Source organism: Leucoraja erinacea, chromosome 36 (assembly GCF_028641065.1).
Source record: "Leucoraja erinacea ecotype New England chromosome 36, Leri_hhj_1, whole genome shotgun sequence".
Taxonomy (NCBI): Eukaryota; Metazoa; Chordata; class Chondrichthyes; order Rajiformes; family Rajidae; genus Leucoraja; species Leucoraja erinaceus.
In genome coordinates this window covers 3,803,955-3,828,635 of record NC_073412.1, presented here as the reverse complement: position 1 = coordinate 3,828,635, position 24,681 = coordinate 3,803,955, and the positions used below count along the sequence as shown (strand labels likewise).

At 41.1% G+C, this 24,681-nt stretch overlaps 1 protein-coding gene across 1 annotated transcript in view; it reads left to right on the top strand.

The window, feature by feature from the left end:
• The window catches only part of edc3 (enhancer of mRNA decapping 3 homolog (S. cerevisiae)), a 67,923-nt gene that overhangs the window by 211 nt on the left and 43,031 nt on the right, over nt 1-24,681 (top strand). The window contains exons 2-3 of the mRNA XM_055662948.1: nt 3,305-3,471; nt 6,238-6,548. Of these exons, the coding sequence (XP_055518923.1) occupies nt 3,308-3,471; nt 6,238-6,548 (475 nt within the window). The 5' untranslated portion in view covers nt 3,305-3,307. The remainder of the gene's footprint in view (nt 1-3,304; nt 3,472-6,237; nt 6,549-24,681) is intronic.

Sequence of the window (24,681 nt, the reverse complement as noted above, 5' to 3'; positions counted from 1 at the left end):
GGTAGTTGGTTTGGGCCTAGCTGATGCACTTCAGAATAGAATAGAATAGAATAGAATAGTTTCTTTATTGTCATTGTAACATGGGCCATGTACAACGAAATTTAAAATGTCAGCCAGTCAGTGCAGCATTCAAACATTTCTAAAGCTAACGAAACATCCACGGTAAAATAATAAAGATAAGCAATAAATAAAAAAACACAGACAAAGCACGCATACACACCCAACCCTCCATCCTTCTGTCGATTTCACCGTTACCACAGTCCCTTAGTCTGTATCGCCCCTGCGTTCCTTGGCGGCCACATTTAGTGCTTTTATAGCAGTGGGGTAAAAACTGTTTTGTAGTCTATTTGTCCTTGTCCTTGTGGATCTGTACCGTCTGCCTGACGGCAACAGTTCAAACAGGGAGTGTCCGGGGTGGGAGATGTCCTTTATTATATTCTGGGTTTTTTTGGTGCAGCGGGAACTGTGTAGGTCCTCCAAGGTAAGGAGAGGGCAACAACATATCAAGGTCTGAAGAAGGGTCTCGACCCGAAACTTCACCCCTTACCTGTCCCAGCTGAGTTACTCCAGCATTTTGTGTCTCTCTCTCCAAAGTCTACAGAAGATAAGACACAAAAAGCTGGAGTAACTCAGTCAAAGTAAAAACAGTAAAAACAGTTTTTACCCCACTGCTATAAAAGCACTAAATGTGGCCGCCAAGGAACGCAGGGGCGATACAGACTAAGGGACTGTGGTAACGGTGAAATCGACAGAAGGATGGAGGGTTGGGTGTGTATGCGTGCTTTGTCTGTGTTTTTTTATTTATTGCTTATCTTTATTATTTTACCGTGGATGTTTCGTTAGCTTTAGAAATGTTTGAATGCTGCACTGACTGGCTGACATTTTAAATTTCGTTGTACATGGCCCATGTTACAATGACAATAAAGAAACTATTCTATTCTATTCAAAGTCTGCGGCTCCATTTGAAACCTGCCTTTCCACGTCGTTGTCGGCGTACTGTTCATTAACTAACTCCTCTGGAGTGTACAAAGGCATAGTAACTCAGCGGGGCAGGCAGGCAGCCAGCATCTCTGGAGAAAAGGAATAGGTGACGTTTCTAATAGAGACCCTTTCTGGAGTGTATAAGAGGGAACTGCAGATGCTGGAGAATCGAAGGTTACACAAAAAAGCTGGAGAAACTCAGCGGGTGCAGCAGCATCTATGGAGCGAAGGAAATAGGCAAAGTTTCGGGCCGAAACCCAAAGGAAATAGGCAACGTTTCGGGTCGAAACCCGAAGGGTTTCGGCCCGAAACGTTGTCTATTTCCTTCGCTCCATAGATGCTGCTGCACCGGCTGAGTTTCTCCAGCTTTTTTGTGTAACTTTCTGGAGTGTATGTGTGTTCTGTGTGCTGAAGCAAAGCAAGAATTTCATTGTCCTATCAGGGACACATGACAATAAACTCACTTGAACTTGAACTTCTCCACACACTGGAGCCTATGGAGATTGTGATTCCATTTAATTCACTCTTTTTACCCCCTTACTGGGAGTTATGAGAACTGGTGCTTCCTCCTCCATTGTCAGAGTGAGACCCAACTCAAATCGGAGGAACAGCACATCATATTTTGCGTAGGCAGCTTCCACCCTAGCGGTATAAATATTGATTTCCCTAACTTCAAATAACTTTTGTTTTCCTTCTCTCTCCATCCATCCACCACCCTAGTTCTTGTGACTAGTTTCACTGATTAATTTTACTGACTGTATGCCTTTGTCACCTTCCCCATAGCTAGCAATGAACCAATCTAGATTTCCTTGGTTATTGACTATTTTGATCTGTTGCTTTCACACCTTACCTGTCTGTATCTCTAGTCTCTCTCTCTCCTGACTCTCAGTCTGAAGAAGGGTCTCGACCTGAAATGTCACACATTCCTACTCTCCACATACGCTGCCTGCCTGAGTTATTCCTGCGTGTCTTCAATTTATTCACCAGTTGCAATCTCTTTAGGCCTTTCTTGGGGTGAGGCAGGAATGACATGATATTTAAATGTCTCTATTTTGTTGTGATGAAAAACAGTCAATCCTAGATGCCAGTTATTTATCAAGTCACATGTTTCTATCTGCTGAGTATATACAGCAGCTTTCTGCTGAGTATATATATAGCACCTTTTGTTTTTTTATCTACTTTTTAATCCTCTCTGTGATTTTATTTTCTGTGCTTTAATTTATTCCTTACAGAACACTTGAATTGTAGGATTATGGCTTCGCTATCAACATTTTGTTAAAGAAGGAACTGTAGATACTGCATTACAACGAAGATAGGCACAAAATGCTGGAGTAACTCAGTGGGACAGGAAGCATCTGAGGAATGGGTGCCGTTTCTGGTCTAGACCCTTCTTCAGACTGAGCTAACGTTATGTTGTTTTCTTCTCTCTAAACACATCTGCCCATATCCTTAGTGCTGTGAGTTGAGATGTTGGACGGTCTAGACTTAATTGACTTAAGGAGAAGGTGTGATGGGAGCACTGTGGTTATTTTCCTATTTGCCCTATACGAGTTCTCAACCTGACTGTGTAACTAGCAATTATGTAAAATTGTGATTATACATTAACTTTTAGATAAGTATTCTGCTTACCTCATTAACTGCATCCAGTGTTGTGGCCTCCTGTATGTTGGTGAGACCAACCGTAGACTCAAAGACCGTTTTGCTGAATGCTTGCGCTCAGTTTGCCAAGGCCAATTGGATTACCCAGATTTGAATTCATGTTACCATACTGACCTTTACGTCCTGGGCCTCCTCCTTAGCTCAGTGTGAGGTCATACACAAGCAGGAGGAACAGCACCGCATATGTTGCTTGTGTAGCCTACAATCCAACAGTATTAGTAAGCTCCTAAACTTACCCCCCCACCCCACGTTCCTCTCTCTAGCTTCACAATTTGCAACTCTTAAACCATTTTTCACACCTTTTGCTTTCATCTCTGGCCTTTGTGTCAGCCATCTGCCAATCAAAACAACCCATTCGAGTCCACCTATTGCCTTGTCTCCGGAGATGCTGTCTGGCTTGCTGAGTTACTCCAACACTTTGTGTCATTCTGCACCTGTTGCTTCATAGTATGAATTTGTTCCTCTTAAACTATATATATGCTGTAGTAAAAACAAATATTTGCCTTTTTACAATATGAAACTAATAGAGACCACAGATTTTGGAATGTAGAACAGGAATCAGAATGCTGGAAAATTCAGCATGTCGAGCATAATTTGATAAATTGATGAAACATATTTACTGTATTCTTCTGCTGTCCCTTTAACTTTATTTTTTATGTTGCAGAGGATGGCTGTAAATTGGATTGGAAGCCTTGTTTCTATTAACTGTGGAGAAACTCTTGGTGTATATCAGGGTAAAATTTCTGCTGTGGATCAGGCCAGGCAGACGATATCTTTGACACAGCCATTCCGTAATGGGGTGAAATGTTCAGTTCCTGAGTTAACTTTTAGGTAAGTGTCATTGCTTCAGTAAATCTGCAATATGAATTACTTGTGGTTGAACTGCATGTTCTGAGTTTTTTTATATGTATATGTGTGTATATATCTGTGTGTATGTATATATCTATCTATATATCTGTGTGTGTGTATGTATATAAAGAAAGCAGTAAAAAAAAATCACATTTTCACAATCCCCATAGAACTTTTAAAATATGGAAACCGAAGCACTCGTATAAAAAAAAAGTAATCTGAAAATGACCAAATGCTGGCATATTCTTTAGTTTAGAGATCCGGCATGGAAATAGGCTCTTCAGCCCACTGAGCATGTCGGCCTTCAATCACCCATTTGCAGAAGCCAAATAACCTACAAACCTGCACATCTTTGGGATGTGAGAGGAAACCAAAGCACCTATAGGAATCCCATGCGGTTATAAGACCAGCGTTCACCCCCTGCACTACTTCAATCCAACACACTAGGGACAATTTACAGGAGTCAATTCACCTACAAACCTGCACGTCTTTGAAATGTGGGAGGAAACCAGAACACCCAGAGAAAACCCACTGACTGGCGCTGTAAGGCAGCAACTTTACCGCTGTGCCACCCACAGTGAGCCATTGGCTTTAGTAAGCCATTTGATAAAGTCCCTCTGGGTAGGCTGATTCAGAAGATTAAGATGCGTGGAATCCCCCATCAACTGAAAGGTCCTGATCTAAAACGTTTAACCTGTTGTGCTGGGTCTCTTTAAGATATGGCCAGTTAATTGGAGCCCCTAATGTTGCCTGATTATGTTCCAGAAAGTTAATTAATTAATTATTTGTTGCCTTAAAAATTGCTGTATTTACATTGACGCAGTTATTAGTATATAGAGTGTTTTAAGAAGAATCCAAATTGGCTGCAGACTCCGAAGTTAAGAATTTTGAGTTGTGTTTGTCCATGTGCAGGTTTTATTCTTCATATGTTTTATTTTTTTGAAAATATGAAACCAATCCATTGCTTTTGGTGGTTAACTTACTGGCTCAGTTTTCTCTGTGAAAATTGCAGTGAACTCCCATGTCTCCAGGGCTCTCACCTGTAAATTAGAACATTATATTTAGTCTTCAGACAATTTTTTTTTCCTGTGATATAAAAGATTGTGATGAGCCATAATTTCTTAAATTGACGGTTGTCAGGATATCTTTCAAACATAAGCTGCTTTAGGGTTTTGTGGGTGGCAGAAGTACATTCAATTAAAAAACTTCAGGTTCTTGGCCAAACATAATACAGTTTGCAATTTTAAAGTGTTACAAAAGTCTTGTTTTAATTGAATAGGATTAGAGTTTTAAATACCTTGTTTTAATATCTTTGAATAGGATTAGAGTTTTGATTCTTCCTTTTTGGTGCAATCATCCAACGTTGGTTTTCATCCTTTGTGTGATGTTATGCCTGAGTCAAGTTTTTGCCCATTTCACTCCTAATTAATTCTACTTCCTTCAACTATTTTCTTTTTCGCTAATGTTAATTGGAAGTCCACTTCAATTCCCATCCCTGGTACTGCATGCTGTACTTTCACTGTGTAAATGTATTTCTTCTGTCCGAGATAGAGTCATGCACATAGAAACACTGCACTCAGTCTAACATCAGGCTTATCCAGACACTTAAATTCTTTCTGTGACTCTGCTTCCACCCCACCCCACTTTCAGGCAATTTACTTCAGGTACTTTCCACGATCTTGGTGAGAAAGATCCCCCCCCCCCCCCCAAATCTCTTTTCCCATGCCTAAATCTGTTTTATTTCTCTGCAGGGGTTGATAGTGTTTAGTTGTCATGTATACAGAACAGTAAAATTATTTCTTGTCATGTCCTTCCAGGCAACATCTGAGTGAATCTCTGCTCTCTCCAGCATTACCACACAGAACTGCATGCAGTACTCTAGCTGAAGTCAGACCAGGGTTTTATAAAGTTGGACCAAATCTTTTCATTATAATCTTAATCTTTCATTTAGTGCCTTGACTAAATCACCTTGTTAATATGGTAGCTTAGTTTATTGCCACGTGTACTGAGGTACAGTGAAAAGCTTTTGCGTGATAATCAGTAGTCCAGTGGAGTAAGCTGTCTGTTATAAATAATAATAATAAACTATTATGGACTCAAGGTCCAGACAAGGGGCAACATTACATTAAAAATGCATTGCATATCAAATATCATAAATACATATAAAATCTTGGTATATCACTTATAAAAACATCATAATTTATATATTTTTTAAAACACAATACTTAAGGTAAAAATCCAGATCAATGTCCTACAACGAGACAACGATACCAGTGTCTCCACAGCTGGGATTCGTAGCGTGTAGTGCTAACCCTTATGTTTGTCGAGGCCACAATAAGCACATTCTTAGAGTCATTTATCCTGCAAATTAATTTATACATGTGGTGTCTTAGGATAGCTTTTAAAGTACTGACCCCTGCAGCCACAAACATATTACTGGCACTACACCATCTAGGTTGCCTTAGCAGTGTTCTCATGGCATCGTTATATGCCAGCTTTAGCCTCTGCATACTTGCCTTTAAATAGTTCGACCACAGGTGCGCAGTATGCTCTAAATAGCCACATCTTCACCACATCTGCACACGCACCAAATTTACGCAAGAGGATATTCGCCTGTACATACAGCATGCGTCGTTGCCTATAAATATCCTCATCATCTGTCATTTATTCTGTAATAATATGCCCTAGATATTGATAGCCAGACATGAAGTTACTGTTTATGTGCAAATCTTTTTCTTATTTTCCCAGTGCAATTGATATCAAGGATCTTAAAATATTGGAGCTCCCGAATTCACATTTGACTACAGGCCTAGCTCAGTCTTCAGTGTTCACTTCTAGCAATTTATCTCACATTGCTTACTCATCTCAGAATGGAGCTGGTAAAGGTGTAAAGAAACCCAATTCTTCAGGAACAGCCCCACAAGCAATTCCACGTCGTGCAGAGCTCAAGGTTCAGGATCTGGTCACGTCACCACAGCAGTATTCGAAAAGCTATGTGGATCGTCACATGGATTCTGCCCTCACACCATCTAAAGCATTTCGTCGAAGACATAATTCTTGTGAGTACATGGGGATGGGGCTTTTGTGAGTTGGACAACATCAAAAGATGTCTAACAATTAATTTAATTCTAGATGGTTTGGTGTAGCTGGCTTAGACATGCATTATTGTTTGCACAGTGTTCCAATAAATAGCTGAAGGAGTTGGGAACCAGCATAAACTTTTCCTAATCAGTGGAAAATATATAATGGATTACTTCAGGTGCACAACCTTTTATCCGAAAGCCTTGGGACCAGACACTTGTCGGATTTCGGACATTTTCGGATTTCAGAATGGAAGATTTTTAGCGTAGATTAGGTAGGTAGCGCGGGCGGCTTGAAAAGTCTGGAGCTGCTGCCTCCTCCCGGGTGACCGGGAGACTCATTGCATAAATGTTAGTCAGTTAGTTTGGAGGGATTTTATGTGGTGGTGGTGGAGTCGGGGTGAAGGGGGAAACTTTAATTCTTAGTCCCCTACCTGGTCGGCGACTCCCAACCTCGCGGAGCTGGGGGCTCCGTCCGGCCGCGGGCGGCGCCGGTTGGAGCTCCGACCCCGGCAACTCTACCCCTGGCTGCGCGGCTCCAAATCCAGCCCCGCTCGCGGTCGGACGTCCCAGCTCCGGGAATGTCGGGAGTCGGCGGCGCCGCAGCGCTGGGATACCAGCGGGGAGCGGGCAATGCCTTACCGGGTCGCCGTGCGGCAAGCTCCGGAGCGCTGTGGCCGCCGACACACAACATCGCGGAGCGTCGCTGGATTTGGAGCCGCGGAGTTGGGGGCTCCCTCCGGCCGCGGGCGGCGCCGGTTGGAGCTCCAACCCCGGCAACTCTACCCCTGGCTGCGCGGCTCCAAATCCAGCGACGCTCCGCGATGTTGTGTGTCGGCGGCCACAGCGCTCCGGAGCTTGCCGCACGGCGACCCGGTAAGGCATTGCCCGCTCCCTGCTGGTTTCCCAGCGCTGCGACGCTGCCGACTCCCGACATTTGCGGAGCTGGGGCGTCCGGCCGCGGGCCGCGCTGGATTTGGAGCGCCTCGCAGCCAGGGGTAGAGTTGCCGGGGTCGGAGCTACAACTGGCGCCGCCCGCAGCCCCACTGGCCACAGCGCTGCGGAGCTTACTGCACGGCGACCCGGTAAGGCATTGACCGCTCCCCGCCTCTCCGACCAGGTAGGGGACTAAGAATTAAAGTTTACCCCTTCACCCCCCTTCACATAAAAGCCCTCCAAACTAACTGACTAACATTTAAGCAATGATTTACAGATGTTTAAGCGTCTCCCGGTCTCCAGGGAGGAGGCAGCCGCTACAGTAGTACAGACCTGGGTTGACCGTGCGTCGTTTTGGGTCAAGTTTGGCGCCAAACGCGAGCTTTGGTGCGCAGACGACATCTGGAAAAAATGGCCGGTTTTCGGAGCTTTTCGGTTTCTGGAACACCGGATAAAAGGTTGTGCACCTGTACTGAAATTCAGATTACAGGCTGGTTCATGGCAGAGTTTGATTGATATATGTCTAGGAGTAAAATGAAGAGCTTTCTAGGGAGCTCCACGGGTTCAGATGTGTCATTATATACCACATTACTTCAGTTTGCAAGTCAACTATTTGGTAAAAAGGAAAGTGTTCTTGCATCAGAACCACGTCCATGCATATTTGGTAAATCAATTCCGATCTATATTTGGATTTCTAATTTACATATAACAGTTTTAATTGGCTTCCTTTTAATAACATCACCATAAACATTTTCAAGTGTCCTGATGGAAAGTCGTGAAATGCCAGCTCTCAACAGAGATGCTGACTAACCTGTTTATTTCCTGTTTGGTGGTTTATTGAAGTGTTTCACTTTAGATCCCACAATAGGGTGGCACAGTGGTAGAGTTGCTGCCTTGCAGTGCCGGAGACTCGGGTTCGATCCTGACTACGGGTGCTCGACTGTACGGAATTTGTACGTTCTCCCCATGACCTGCATGGTTTGTCTCCGATATCTTCGGTTTCCTCCCATATTCCTAAGATGTACAGGTTTGTAGGTTAATTGACATGGTATAAATGTAAATTGTCCCTAGTGGGTGTAGGATAGTGTTAATGTGTGGAGATTGCTGGTCAGCGCTGACTTGATGGGCCGAAGGGCCTGTTACCGTGCTGTATCTCCAAACTAAACTAAAACTAAAGTACGTCGCAGGATATTGAAATAGCTGTTATTTGATACCCGACGTGCTACTACAGTTGATACATTTTAAAGGTTTGTTAGCTGGAATTGTGAACCTAGAAGTTACAAATCCACATAAAATATATCTGACTGTCTGAAGAAGGGTCTCGACCCGAAACATCACCCATCCCTTCTCTCCAGAGATGTTGCCTGTCCCGCTGAGTTTCTACAGCATTTTTCGTATACCACATAAAATGCATTTCGTTGTCTCTGTACTGTTCACTGACAATGACAATTAAAATTGAATCTGAATCTGAAAATATCAGCTCTATTTTAATCTTATTTCAATAATGTTTCAATATATTTATGGTTTGGTTGACAACTAGGAATCATCTCTTGGTGTATACTGTATTTGGCCTTTGCTCTAACTCTTAGATGTGACTGAAATAATAAATGGGTGAATCAAATTAAATTTGGTATGAGGTAAAATGTTTCAGCTTTTACTTGTAAGTGTGAAAAAGAAAGTAGGTATTTTGAGAATGAAACTATTTTATTTTTACTGTAAGCTGCTTTAAACTTTCCTTGGATGCCTCTGGGGAAATGGATCAACATCAGGATCCTTTGGGTGATCTCCCATAAGGTTCTGGGTATATAGTAACTGCTATCCTGGGAGATACAAAGTCAAGGTGATTGCTCAGATTTTGAGTTCCTTTTGATGCTTTGGCGGCTTATGATAGCTGATATTGGCAGTGACAGTGCAGGGACGTGCAATTCCAACCATTTTGAATTGTTGGAAGTTGTGGATTTGTGAGATGATATTGATGAACTTGCTACAGAAATTTCTATAATGCATCTTTTAAATTTGCCGTCTGTGTGCGAGTGCAAATGGGAAAAGGTAAATGGTTTCTAGTTTAAATTAATTGCTTTATCTAATCGGGTAAGATTAATTTTACTTTGCATTTCTGAGCTGCCTTGTAGCTGATAGATGTTGCAAGCTCTGATTGTTTTGACCTCTAGTGACAGTAATGTGCCCGACCCAGTCAGTGGCGATGCTGTGCAAATCATCCCGCCAGTCCATGTGGAATTTAGTCCAGCTTTATCATTTTGGTGCAATTCCTCACAGCCTCTTGTGTTCAGTCCTCCATAAAATTGAAGTATTGGGAATTATATATTTTATCCTATTGGTTGGTACAGTGGTAGAGCTGCTGCCTAACAGTGCCAGAGACCCAGGTACGATCAGGATCTCGGGTGCTGTCTGACTGGAGCTGACTGGCGTTTCCCTTGTGACCACATTTCCTCTTGGTGCTCCGGTTTCCTCCTGCATTTAAAAGGATGTGTGGATTTGTAAGTTGTGTGATTGCCCCTAGTGTTTAGGGGTGAGTGTGAAAGTGGGTTAACATAGAGCTGGTGTGAACAGATGATAGATGGTCAACGTGGACTCAGTGGGCCAAAGGGCCCAATTCTATGCCGTCTCTCTAAACTATACTACCTCCATTGGCTGACAGACCTCCATTGAGTGTGTTGATGTAGCTTTTCCACCTGAAATGTTGACCAGGAAAGGAATTTTCATCTCCATTGACTGTTAAATAAGCAAAGCTTTTTAAAAAAAAAACATAGTATTTGCATCCTAATGAATTAACCTCTCCCTGTCTCAGTAACATCTTCTTGCAGCTGTCTCTCCTTTTCTATTTTTTTTAGCATCCTTAAATTGAGACCCTTGGTTTCAGTGCTGAGCTTTGGAATTCTCTTCCTTAACCGTTGTCATTCCACTTTATTTTCTGCTCAATGGCATTCCCTGAAACTTGCATCTTTGACCAGGTAACACATTGTTTTTGGTTTAGATGCTTATGAAGAAATTTGCTTTTTTTTATTAAAGGTGCTCTACATGTACAAGTTCTAAATGCTCTTGAATTTCAAGTAGGAAATTATATGCACCTTGGTTAATTGTTGCTTTATAGCAAGATAATCACCCTCTTCTGTAATTTGTTCTTTTTGCCCCTTTTGCTGGAGATGTTCGCTGCTTGCTACTCCATTAATTTGCAGCTGCATATTCAGTAGTTTTGGCCTAAAAGCTTCAAAGCCTGAAAAAATCTGCATTCTGTTTTTCAATCGACGCACTGACTGATGATATGTGGATTGTCAATTATTTTTGGATTTGGAACTGGATTGCAAATTTGAGAAACTCTGCTGGATGTGACCTGAGGCAGAGATTAGCCCATGCTGCTTTACCATCTTTCATGCATTATGCATGACTTGCACTTGTAGCGTTTTCTTCCTGATTCTCATTAACTAGTTTTAATTTGGCACTCTGCTAATTGTTGCTTTGTGGAATGGCAATCATCCCCTAGTTTCTGTAATTCTACTTTTTTTTTGTTCTGTGTTCGGGCTGATGTTGAGCCCAATTGGCCATTAGTAAGCATTTCAGAAAATGCCTCTTGATAATACCATTGACTTCATCCATCACTTATGATTAGTTGAGTTGTAATTAGCCCAGTTGTCCTGTTTTTTTGTGAACAGGGCATGCCTGAAGTTTACTAGATTTTACTTGGTTGATGCAGGTATTGTGGTTGTACTGGAGCAGTTAGCTTAGGGCCTGGGTTATTCTGGGGGAGAAATGTTCAATTACAAGAAGGAATGGACTGTAGCTTTTATTGTGGCCAATGCTTTTGTTCAGCGATTTGAATGAGCTGAAGGCTTGAGACTTGGTGGGGCTTGAATCTACAGATCACTTCCAAGTAACTATATACTTATACTTCAGATTATTTACTTAGTTGTTTGTGTATACTTTGACAGTCCTACACAATGGCTGGATAGCTTACAAAACTCTTTTTGATCCTTTGGTATTGAACGAACAAAATATTTTTTGTGATTCAGCTGGCTGTAGTGTTTTATAACAAAGATTGAAAACCATGTTCTTTTTGTTTAGACTTCTGTTTTTACTTTGATTTTCTTTGTTGTTCATTGTGAGCAGTACATTGATCAGAGTATAATCAGTGAAATCTAGTTCATTCCCTCGAGAGTTTGCTGGATGTAGTTTATGTTCAGAAGTTCACCCAAACCTGACAAAAAAAAACTAGGACAACATGTGAATTAAGTACAGCAGAGTTTAGCCAACAGTCAAGTGTTGTACCAGAGAAGACGATGACTAAGTTGGAGTAAATTAAATACTTTGGAGGGAGAGTTCAACGTCTGTTGTTGGATGGGGTAGGTGATGGGTCTATTGGGAGACTTTTATAATTCCTTTATCAAATTTCTTCCTTCCTTGAGAGTTAAATGTTAAAGTAATGTTTTGTGGCTTCTAGTACCTCTGTCAGGCAGGATAGCTGGTGAATTAGCAAGCCAAAGCTCATAAGGGGGAATTACTGATGCCAATTATTATTGTACCTCTCTATTTCAATTGAGGAATTTTATGAATGTTCATGTTATGGCCCTAGGCCGCCTCCTTCCTCCTGTGTAACCCCCTACCTATTGTTCCATAAACGATTGACTGACTTAATACCCAGCAGAATTTAGTCTCTAGATAATGGGTACTCGCGTGTTATACTCAGCAGGGGTCGTCTTGGATGACTAATTTTACCTTGTGTATTCTGCTTGGCTCTTTGCCACCATTTAGAATTATATTTGGTTTTGGCTGAGATATCCCTCATGCTGCATTTTCATTAAACTAGTCATGGAGTTGTACAGCATAGAACCCAGGCTCTGACCTGCTAAGTGTGAAGACCATGCCTGTCAATATTAAACTCTCTTGCCTGCTTCAAATCCCTATCCCTCTTTGCCCTGCTAATTCAAGTACCTGTCCATTTTACTCTTAAATGTTGTTGTTGTTGTACCTGGCTGCTCATTCCAGTAACTACTGCATTCTGCAAAAATTGCAACCACCTCCCTGTCATCTTAAACCGGTGTCATCTAGTTTTAGACACACCTGCCATAATAACCAGAATAGATAGCCAATGTGCTTTTTATCATAGATAGGTAAAAAATGCTGGGGTAACTCAGCAGGCCAGGCAGCATTTCTGGAGATAAGGAATGGGTGACGTTTCGGGTCAAGGCCTTTCTTCAGGGTAGTGGGCGGTACAGATATAAAATCTTATGGTCGACAATGCCACAGCCACTCACAGCCCCAGTTGAACTATTAGTTTCACTCGCATGCATGTCTCATGGTAGACAGAAAAAGCTGGTGTAGCTCAACAGCATCAGACAGCATCTCTGGAGAAAAGGAATAGACTGTCCTACCCTATTCTTCCTTCAGATTTCTGAATTGTTGCAAATAATTACTTGTACCTTCGTCACTACCAACTTGATTAGCATAAAGGCATTTTTATTTGCAACTTTCCAAATAAAAAAAAAACACAGGTAATTAGCACCAGCAGTCACTTCTGCGAAGCAGCATTTACTTTGCCTGGATTGAGAACATCCCGGATAATTACAAAAATAAAGATCCTGTAGTTGTTGACAAACATTGGCACAGGAGGGCATATCAGCTACGATATTAATTGACCTTTAATCAATTTGGCCAGATTTGTTTAACTATGCCTTTTGAATATAGGGTTTCTACAATTCTACAGTAAAAGATTGAGTGCTACAGAATGGAACAAGACCCTACTGCCCACCAAGGCTACGTCGACCATCGATCGCCTGTTCACACTAGTTCTATGTTATCGCACTTTTGCATCCACTCCCTACACACTAGGGGCAGAATAGAGTTCAATTAACCTACAAAACTTTTGAGAGGTTGGGGGTACCCGCAGGAAATCCACACAGACAGCACCCAAGATGGGCACAAAATGCTAGAGTAACTCAGGGAGGGAGGGGGGGGGGGGACCAGGCAACATCTCTGAAGAGAAGGAATGGGTGATGTTTCGGGTCGAGACCCTTTTCAGCGCCCAAAGTCAGGATCGAGCATAGTTCTATGGCACTGATGCAGCAGCTCCACCAGCTGCACTACAGTGCCATCCTGTATCAAGAGGATTTATTTCATTCTAGGGTTTTATGGACAGAGTTGGGATATAGGTCATGCGTATAATAGCATGGGAAAGTGCTATTGCTTCTTTACTGTCAGTACTACGTAATCAAAGCAAAAATGCTGGAAACATTCAGCAGGTCAGATGCTATGTGTTGAAAGAGAATCAGAGTTATGTGTCACATCAAAGATCCTGAAATATTAACCATTTCCTTCCACAGATGCTGCCTGACCTGTAGAACGTATCTAGCATTTTTGTTTTGGATTTCCATCATCAACAATATTTTGCAAATACCTTGTAAATGCTATTTAATTATAGTGCTTCCTTTCTTTTTTAAAAACATGTGTAACAGTGTTTTAACAAAGTTAACAATATCAACAATGGGATGAATATTTGAATAGTTTATTTGTGCATTCTCCCTGTCCCTCAAACTTTTGCTCTGGAATTGCATGCAGTTACGTGCAAGCAAGTACTGATCTGCGAGTGCCCCCCCCCCCCCCCCCCCCCCCCCAATGTCACTGGAAACAGGTGCTTTAGAAACGATTCATATCACATGTTTTATGTCAGAGCGACCAACTTGTTGCACAATAGAGGTTCAGCTATTTAGGTGTGTGACAACTTGCATTTGAGTTATTCATTAAGCAGGTTTTGTAGATTTAAAAGTGGCATCACATGTTTTCTTACTAAACACAGCTGTTATGCCTCACTGCAAATTTGGCACTTTTGAAGTTTCCAAAACCAAACCTGACAGTTTTTAATGACTTAAATGCTTAAGTTCTATGGTTGTGATATATTTCACATTAATATTGAATGTCTAATGTTAAATGACGAGCACAGAGATATAAAATCAAAACATGCTGGCGGTCCAGAACTTCTGTGGTCCTGTGTTGTAGCCAGCATTTCCTGTGGGAAATGTTATTGTAAAAATTAGCATTTCTTAAATCTGAATCTTGTCTTATCTCTGGTGTAGTTATCAGAGAGGTGTGACATGTATTTAGTGCTATTAGCTTATACCCAAGCACATTATGCCTTTCCTATTCTGGCAATTAGTTTAGGTTCTGGAGGAGAGGATGCTTGATATATCGTGCTGACTACTAAACTGTCAACTGTAAAATGTTTACCCAGTTGTGGAGGATGTCATTAGTTTGTTGTCTGTTGAATGAAACTCCTAATGCATCTTGGGAATAAGAAGTGGTGTTTCAAAAAATATTTCCTGTATATTGCACTAAACAAAAAAAAAAAATGCTGGGGAAACTCAGCGGGTCAGGCAGCATCTATGCTTGAAATGGGCAGATGACGTTTTGGGTTGGGACCTTTCTTCAAACTCATCTGTGTTTTGGGGGGGGAGGGGGGAAATGTGGAGAGAAAATGGAAAAGAGAGATGATGTGGCACAATCTGGGAAGTGACGGATGGATACTTGTTGGGGAGGTGGAGTTTTATTGGCAATGAGTGTATTAAGCGACGGAGGCAAAAGGTGAAAAGGAAACAAAGGTGTGAGAAGAGTGAAATACAAAGGCAGATGGTGGGATATAGGTGAAGGGGACAGGGAGGAGAGAAAAAAGTGGGATAAAAGGGAAATGAGGAACATGGGGATGTGAGATGAGTGCATGAAGGAGTAGAAAGGAGCACAGTGACTAGTGGGGTTGGGGTTATTAGCCTGCACCAGGACGGGGGGCATGGGGAAAAAGTGGAAGGTGGAGAATTCAGTGTTCATACTGTTGTGTTGTAAGCTACCCAAGTGAATAGGAGATGCTGTTCCCTTCGGTTTGCATGTGGTCTCACTATGGCAATGGAAGCAGACGGGGATAAAAGGTTGGCATGGGCAGAGCCCAATTACTGTACAATTTGTGCATTTTACGAAATTATAGAATAACTTGAATTTCATGCGTTAACAACGGTAAAATGCAATCTTTAAATCCAAGTCATTGTGCAATAATCCTGATCTTGATTATCCACTGAACTTTTAAAAAAAAATGATTGTTCCAACTTGTAATTGAGCATCTTTTAATTGAGCTTGAAGAAAATGATGACAATTTACCAAACACATCATTGCACCTCTTTCTCTCACAGTTTTCCTATCAAATTGTAGCAATGACATTTTTTTGATAAAAAGGCTTGAGCTATCTTGCATGTGGAAAGATCTTGGCAACGGGACTGAGTTGAATAACCAATGCGTTTGTCAACGGCAGTGGAATGTTGGCTAGCATAGGAAGATCTTGTTTCCCCATCTCGGCTCATGCCACGTATCATTAATATCAACCATCCCTCTGCAGAGCAGACACCTCTTAATAATCAATGTCGCACCCTCAGTACTATATTGCTTTTATATTTGCATAAATCTTGTAATTACACCTGGAAAGAGAGCTAATCTCCAAACTGCTGATGCTTTCTGGCCTGGAGGCAAAGATGCTACTAACTGGGACAAGCTAACTCAGGAAAAATATAATGATCAGCTTACAGAAGTTGGAATGTGGAAAACATTCATTAAAAATGATTGATTAAAGATTTTTCTTGCCAAACTTGGTTTGTATTGGGAGTAATGATACAGATGTTGCTGTACATGGGGTTTTCCATGACAGTGCAATGATACATTGAGAATTTTAATGTACAACATGAATGAGCAATATTAACTTTTTGTGGTAAGAAATGTGTTGGGCAGACTGATTAAAATGCAAAGGGAACTGTTGGTGTAAATGAATGATTGAAGACTTAAGGGACTTGGATCAGTTTCAAGCAGCAGAGGTTTATTGTATATGGGTATATAAATTACTGGTGGGGATAGGAGTTCTTGGAAATATCAAGCAACCCAATTCCACAGAACAAATGGAATAATCTATTAGTCTCCTTTCCAGTTCTTCCCAGTTTTTTTGCAAATCAGCAAATGTAACTGTTGATTCTACATTATGTGCATACTCAGCCAGGTATTTTAGCAATATAAGGGGATGTTTCTACCACAGACATCCCTTGGGTCTCTCTATGATGTGAACCAGACCCCCCCCCCCCCCCCCAGTTCTCCATTCTTAGAACAAGAACAATTGTTTTCCAGGCCATTATTATGTTACTGCTGGGAAAAGTTTAATTGTTTTGTTGTCGGTATAAGTGACAATTAAACACTTTGGCTCAAACTGTCTCAGTGTTGTTAAGGCGCATGTAACTTGTCAGCTCTGTCCAAGACCAGAGAAACGGAATGTGGTGAAGCCCCATAATACAGAGTCAATTCTCCATTTTATAACATCTGACTCCCCTCCAATTTGTAACATTTCTATTTATACTTCTTGTCTACCTGTTGCTTTTGCTTTGTTAACTGTTAACAGAATGTTAGACTATAAAAAGGCATAAAGTATAAGGAATAATATAATGAACCGATATAATTCATTAGTTTGGCTGCAACTGGCGTATTGCATTCAGTTCAGGGTGGCAAGTATTAGGAATGATCGGAAAGCTATGGAGAGGGTACAGAAGAGCTTGACTGATCGCAATGATGAAGGACTTTAGTTGTGTAGATTCGATAAGATGGGTTTGTCTTCCATGGAACAACTGATTACTGAGATGTAAAAACCAACAGCATAATAAACACCCGATAGACACAAAATGCTGGAGTAACTCAGTGGGACAGGCAGCATCTCTGGAGAGAAGGAATGTGCAAAGTTTCAGATCGAGACCCTTCAGACATAATAAACAGTCACTAGAGAAAATGTGTTAAATTCGCCTTTGAGATTCCATATGTATTTGTATTTAACAAGACGTGAATATACTTGTCATAGCTTTACTACATGTTTGCGTGCTTTCTTGTATGATTTTAAGGATCAGCTAAATTGTGTATGTTGTAAAGTAGCGGAAATGTCAATCTCTGGAAGTATCAAAGCGTATTATGCACATGGTCAATGTATAGGTGAATGAATGAGGAAATCTTTGGAGTGTTTAGAGATTTTAATGAATTCAACAATTTGTGGACAAGTCGATGAAAGATTGAGCCTGAAATGTTTGCAGGTGCAGTAACAACTTGCAGGTACAATAACAACATTTAAAAGATATTTGGACAGGCCAATAGATAGGAAAGGTTTGGGGAAATATGGACCAGGAGTGGACAAATGGGCCTCACTTGGAAGGGGCAACCTGGTTGTCCTGGATGAGTTGGGCAGAAGGGCCTGTTTCCGTGCTGCATGTGACTGACTAATTGTGAGATTGCACACACAAGTTTAAAATCAAATGCTTATTCCACCATTGGATTCGATGGGTATACTCATGCAACCAGTGATCCCAAAAATACTAGAATGTATTTTTTCCCTGTTATTTGCTCCCAAAATATTTCTAACATTTAAGCTCCGTTCCTATTTGTCTTCTCTCATTCTGCTCAATTTAGCAATATCCATTAACTTTGTATTTAGTGACTCAAAACCAACAGTAAACTTTCTAATAACTTGTAGAGGTAAACAAAAGGCTTTGTATTTGCACTGCATCTTTCCTATCTTCAGGTCCTGTGCAGATTGCTTCTCGGCTAATTAATGCTGAAATGTAAACGCTTGCTTGGGCAAATACGACAACCAGTTTACGCATAGCTGCACTGAGATAAATGAGCAAATGGTTAGTGGTGATACTAGAAAAACTCAACTGAATAATTTTCAGAAATGTCTGGAATGGTTCTAATTTAATGTCAATCCTTCAGATTGCCAACCTTTATTGATGTAGATGGACTTAACTTCTATTTACCAGGGTGTAGGCATCACTGGCAAAACTATTATTTAATTCTCATTTTTAATTGTCCTTGAGAGTTCATGGAGTCAGAGTTATGCCCCTGTCCCACTTTGGAAAACTGAAAGGAAACCTCTGGAGAATTTGCGCCCCACCGGTTGCCGGAGGTTGCAGCTAGTGGAAGCAGGTAGGGAGACTGACAAAAACCTCCGGGAACCGCACGGAAACCTTGGATGGGGCGCAAAGTCTCCAGAGGTTTCCGTTCAGGTTTCCTAAGTGGGACGGGCATTATACAGCATGGAAACATGCTCGGCGTTGGCCCAACTTGCCCATGCTAACCAAGATGGCCCAGCTACATGAGCCCCCCCTACCTATGTTTACTAGAGAGGGCTGGAGTTTTCAGATGAGAGATAAGCTAAGGCCCCTTCTGTGATCTCGGGTTGATGTAAAATATCCCATGATACTCTAAAGAGCACTGGAGTTCTGCCACAATATTTTCCATTCAGCCATTTCCTAAAACATTATCTCCCCATTTCCTTTAATGCTGATGGTGGAAACTGAGTGCATGCAAAATGATTACCACATTCCTACATTACTTTGTGTGAACACAGCAATGTACTTATCAACGGAGGTGCCATTGAGATGGTGACAGCTTCAAGTTCATCTACATCACCAGCAACTTAACCATGTCCCTTATTGAGGAGGCGATCAAGAAAGTACATCGGCATACGCACTTTTTTTTGGCATCGGAGATGATTTGACATGTCCGTGGGATTCTGTTGAACTTCCATGCGCTATAGAAATGATTCTGGTGGGATATATCTCGGCACAATAAGTGCCCACAGAGAATTTTATAGTGAATGTAAATCAAAATCTATTTAAAATAGAAATTTACTTGGTTTGCATGAACCGTGTGAAAATTGTATGAATCATCCAATGACCTTTTGTTGTGTCATCGTGCTTTTGTCTGAGCTTATCAGATTATATATTTAGATTTGTAATCTTTCACACCATTTTTGAAGGCTTATATTGTTTTTGGAAAGTAACTTTGGAAGATAACAAGAGCATGGGCACGTAATTCAGCTCCCACATTAAAAGCATGCGCGGCTCCAATTTCCAAATTCCCTTGTGCACACGTGGAATATTGTTAGCAGTTTACACAGACTACAATTGCACTCTATTCCCCATCCAATGAAGACGTTTTAGCGACATCACTGGCTTGATGCTGTAATTGCAGTGTAACAAATTGGACAACTTCCCTTTCAAATAGGAAAGTGTAAATTTATGGAGTGGAACGGTGACAGGATATCCCTGTGGATGCAAGCTTCTTTAATACAGTTAGGTGTACATTTCACAGGATATCTGGTAGTGGATTTATTGGCAGCAATGTTCCCAGAGAGGTGGAAATGCTGTTCAAATATTATTTTACTGAATTCCGTTTTGTATTTCCTTTGGTTTGCAGAGGTTCGCTAGAATAATCATTGGAATCTCATTAGAGGAAAACTGAGCTTAATTGATAGGTGTTTATGTCCTGTCTTCATATTATGTTGTGTGTGAAATTATTTTGGACTTGGCTGTGGATTTGTACTTAGAATCACATAATAGAGAACCATATGACATTGAGTAAGGACATTTGAAGAGCTTTTGTGTTAGAAAGACGTGCCAGGCCTCGTCACATTCCAACACTTAATCCATGCAGGTCACGTCCTTCAGGAGCAGGAAAAATATTCACATTGATGGGGGGGAAAGTCCAGAACCAGGGACCGCAGTCTAAGAATAAAGAGGAGGCCATTTAAAACTGAGATGAGAAAAAACCTTTTCACCCAGAGAGTTGAGAATTCGTGGAATTCTCTGCCACAGAAGGCAGTAGAGGCCAATTCACTGGTTGAATTTAAGAGTTAGATAGAGCTCTAGGGGCTAGCAGAATCAAGGGATATGGGGAGAAGGCAGGCACGGGTTACTGATTGTGCATGATCAGCCATGATCACAATGAATGGTGGTGCAGGCTCGAAGAGGCAAATGGCCTCCTCCTGCACCTATTTTCTATGTTTTGATGTTTCATGTACTCGTGAGAGCACTTTTACAATAATTTACTTTGAAGATGCAGCGTATAAACTGGCCCTTTGGCCCACTGAGTCCGTGCTGGCCAATGATCACCCGTACGCTATTTCTATGTGATCCCAGTTTCCTATCCTCCACTTTAGGGTAATTTTCGAGAAAGCAATTAACCTGCAAACCTGTACATCTTTGGAATGTGGAAGACACTGGAGCGCCTGGAATAAACCCATGTGGTGACAGGGAGAATTTTCAGACTCTTTACAGGTGACACCGGAGATCAGGATTGAACCCAGGTCTCTGGTGCTGGGAGGCAGTGGCTCTACCAGCTGCACCACTATGTTAGTTTTAAGTTCCAACAAAGTGCTGAGAATTTCTGGCTCTTCCATCGGTTCAGAGTGACAATCGATAACACACAGGTGAAGAAAAATACTCTTTTTCCATTCTAATCCATCTGCCAATTTCCCTTAATCTAACACCTGGGGATTTGCATTCCTATGTTTAGAATGGGTGCTCTCTATTTATTCTATCTATATCCCTCATTTTTTGTATTCCCCTTGGTCACCGTGTTACAAAGCAAGCTCTACAGATTACCTGCCACACTTAATTCTGCCTCTCCTCTATCCCAGCTTTCTTCCCCCCCCCCTCCCCCCTCCACCCACCCACCCCCACTACAGTCAATCTGACAAAGGGTTCTGACTCGCAACGTCATCAGTCTATGTTCTCTAGTGATGCTGCCTGACCCGCTGACTTCCTCCAGCATATTGTGTCCCTTTATTAACCAACATCTACAGTTTCTTGTTTCTACAAATTATCTGATCTTTTCTCTTTCTGGTCTTCTAAAAGTCCCTCTATATCCTTTCCAAAACAGTCAAGTCTACCTTGTTGTGACAATAACTGAAGTTGGTGTTCAAATTGATGCTATTTCAATTCTAGCTCGATCTCTGCTGCATTCTGTGCCAAAACTAATTGTGAGGCATCCTATATGCTGTTTAACAATTTTAAGGAGAGAGGGGAAGGATTTAAGAGGAACTTGACGGGCAACTTTATCTCACAGAGGGGGTGAGGTTTATGGAACAAGCTGCCAGGGGAAGTGGGTTTTGTCCAGGTGTATTGGATTTCTCCCACAACCCAATGGCGTGCAATGTTTGTAGGTTAATTGGCTTCAGTAAATTATCCCTGAGTGTGAAGGGGGATAACAGAACAGGAATGGTTTGGAGGCATATGGGCCAAACACAAGGAAATTGGACTTGCTTAGATAGCCCATCTTGGTAGGCATGGATGAGTTGGGCTGAGGGCAATTTTCTGTGCTGTACAACTTTGATTCTGTCTCCCCCCCCCCCCCCCCCCCCCCCCCCTCAAAATTAACAGGAATGATTAAGCCATGTGGTAGTGCAAATAACAATTGAGTAGGACTTTTAATTGTTCAAACACTTCATGTAAGCCCGTTCTAGTCAGCACAGAGAAGATTTTAATATTTCTGCAGCCTGGGTTTGGAGGCTGTGTTCCAGTTATGAGTCATTTCTAATATTTCACTCTTATTCATAGAAGCAATTGTTAAAATGTTATCTTTTGTACATAACTGATAAAAGTTGACGTGCGTGCACTGTCTTTTCTCACCAAAATGAGATTGAGGTCACGTCTGCTAATAGAACAGATGGTTTTTTTTGTCGTGGACCTTGCTTTAATATCTGCTCATTTCGTGCAGTGGAGGGAAACTTGATAAGGATGTGTTCAATCCATCATCACAATGTAATCTTATCACGCATGCCTTCTACCGCAGCCACTGATACAGATGGCCCTTGCTTGCAGTACTGATTTTTTTTTTTTTAAACACCTTCATTATAAAATGGGTACGAGTTCATGTTTGCAAAGCAAAATCTGTGACCACTCAGCAATGCAAGCGCACCACTCAGCAACGCAAGCATACTGTGTATTTATAAAATAAGGAATCCAAAAGTGGAGTTGTGTGACAGGATAATTATTCAATTTGGACCAGTGACCACTTGGATGCAATAGAATGCTGCTAATAAATTAAGTTGGTGTCTGAAGTTGAACAACGGTTCATAAAGTATAGAGAACAAAATTCACCAGTGGTATAATTATGCTCTTGACACAGAATCATCCTATAATTGACAGATTGGGAGGATAAAACTTATAACTGTTCTTTTTACAAGCATAGTTTGGACTTATTTATACCTTGCCCTCAAGGTAAAACAAGCACTCTGTTTGCTACAGAGCTTCAGTCACACAAATTAATGGTAAGATGGGTAACTATCTATTTGGTGAGAAATGGGTTTTGGCCAAGACCATGAGGATTTGTGAGGTTGTGAAACATAAATAATATATTTTCCATTCCCCAATTTATTTCCCTGTAATTGTTTTCTCTCTCACATTCCCAATCAAGCATACCCCCCCCCCCCCCCCTCACATCTTATTCCCTCATCAGTAATGTACAAAGGATAATCTACAGTTTCCTATTGGCCTGAGATATGGGAAGAAAATATAGCACCATGGTTGAATCTCCATAATGAAAGTTAGGTGTGTAAATTCCACAAGCGCAGTGATGGAGATCAGAATGACGTCCAAGTTGCAGGAACTGAGATATCCACGCTATCTGCAGCAGAATGCCTTTGCAGACATTCGGAGATGAAATCTAAATCAAGGCACCAAGGAAGGGATGGGAAGTATGCAACAGGAGAGGTTGATCATGAAGCATTCAAGGTTGTTTGTTATAAACAGGGTAACTGTTGCACTGGTAAATAGTTTAACTTTATAAGTGTGAATTCAAAACTTGGATGTGGCGGTATGGCAAATGCAAGTGAATGATAGAGGTAATTTATGAGTAGAATTGAGTAGAATATTAATATACTCTAGAACTTTAATAAAGAGTTTTGCAGATGTGGTGGTCTGAATAATGAAAGCAGGAAGTTCTGGGAATGCTCAACAGTTTGGGATTTATGTTTTTAAAAAAAAAGAAAATATTTGGCATGATTTTCCATACAGCGATTTCAGTATTTTCATTGTTTTTAAGAGGGTGAGGGGAGATATCTCGCCATGAGATAATTTTAACAGTGAAGTCAAAGGGTGACAAGTCAGGCTGTAGTCCAATGTGGATTTGTGGATAGACTGGAATGCATAATTGTGGTCACAAGCAGATCATCCATGATCGTGTAAAATGTCAGAGCAAGTGTGACATTTGCGTGATTTCTAAACTCACTCATTCTCATGCTGTTCACAGTTGGTATTGGTTTATATGCAAAGTTCCACGCTTATAAATGCTGGGCATGTTTCTGCAAAGTCACTGATTAATGAGCAGCTGTTGATAATTATTGTTTATTGACTGACATTCTTTTTATTTACTGACATTTTCCTCATTTGTCCATCAACCTGAATTTCAGTGTTGCACTCATGAATGTTCCGGGTTTTTGGTATGCAATTTGCATATGGTAAATAGGCAGGTTTCTTTGTTCATCTGTGTAAGAAGGAACTGCAGATGTTGGTTTACACTGAAGATAGACACCTATCTGACTGCTAGTTACCACCTAGTAGTCTCTAGCTAACAATGATCTATTCTACATTTTCCTTGAACCTCTTCCCCTTTGTATCATTTTCACCACCTAACACTTCCTTCTCTCTATCTCCCTCCCCTGACTGTCAGTCTGAAGACGGGTCTCAGCCCGAAACGTCACCCATTCCAGAGATGCTGCATGTTTCTCTGAGTTACTCCTGGCATTTACTGTCTATCTTCTTTGATCATCTTGCAGTTTGTGAAAATTTGCAGTTGCAGGCAGTTTTTCAATCAGGGTCTATGGTTGCAAGTGAATTACTGTTGCTGACCTCAAAGTCACACAGCGTGCTAAATGAAGTCCAAAGTTCCACTTTATAATACTTGTGTGACAAAAGTCAATAAACTAATAGTAAAGTGATGTAGCAATGGGTTTCATGCAATTCTTTGTATTTATCACGCCACTGTTGATTGTGAAAAGGCCGATCACAGACAAATTATACACTTTGTTAGAAGAATATTTGTAGTCGTCGTAAAAGATAATTGAAACTATACTGTTTATCTTCAAATTTATTTCTCACTGTGTGCAGTACCAGATCATGTTGCTCACTGTTCTATTGAGTTAATTTTTAAGAGATGTCTTTTTTGCAAATGTTTGTTTGTGTACTTTAGATTGCGTGACTTGTGTGTGCATTTGGTGTTTGCGTAATAAAGATTTGAAAAGATAGTTTTAACCATAAAGTGGCATATCTGTGGGAAAATCTGTGGTACATATATGAAAGCGAGGCATGTACTTTTGATTTTC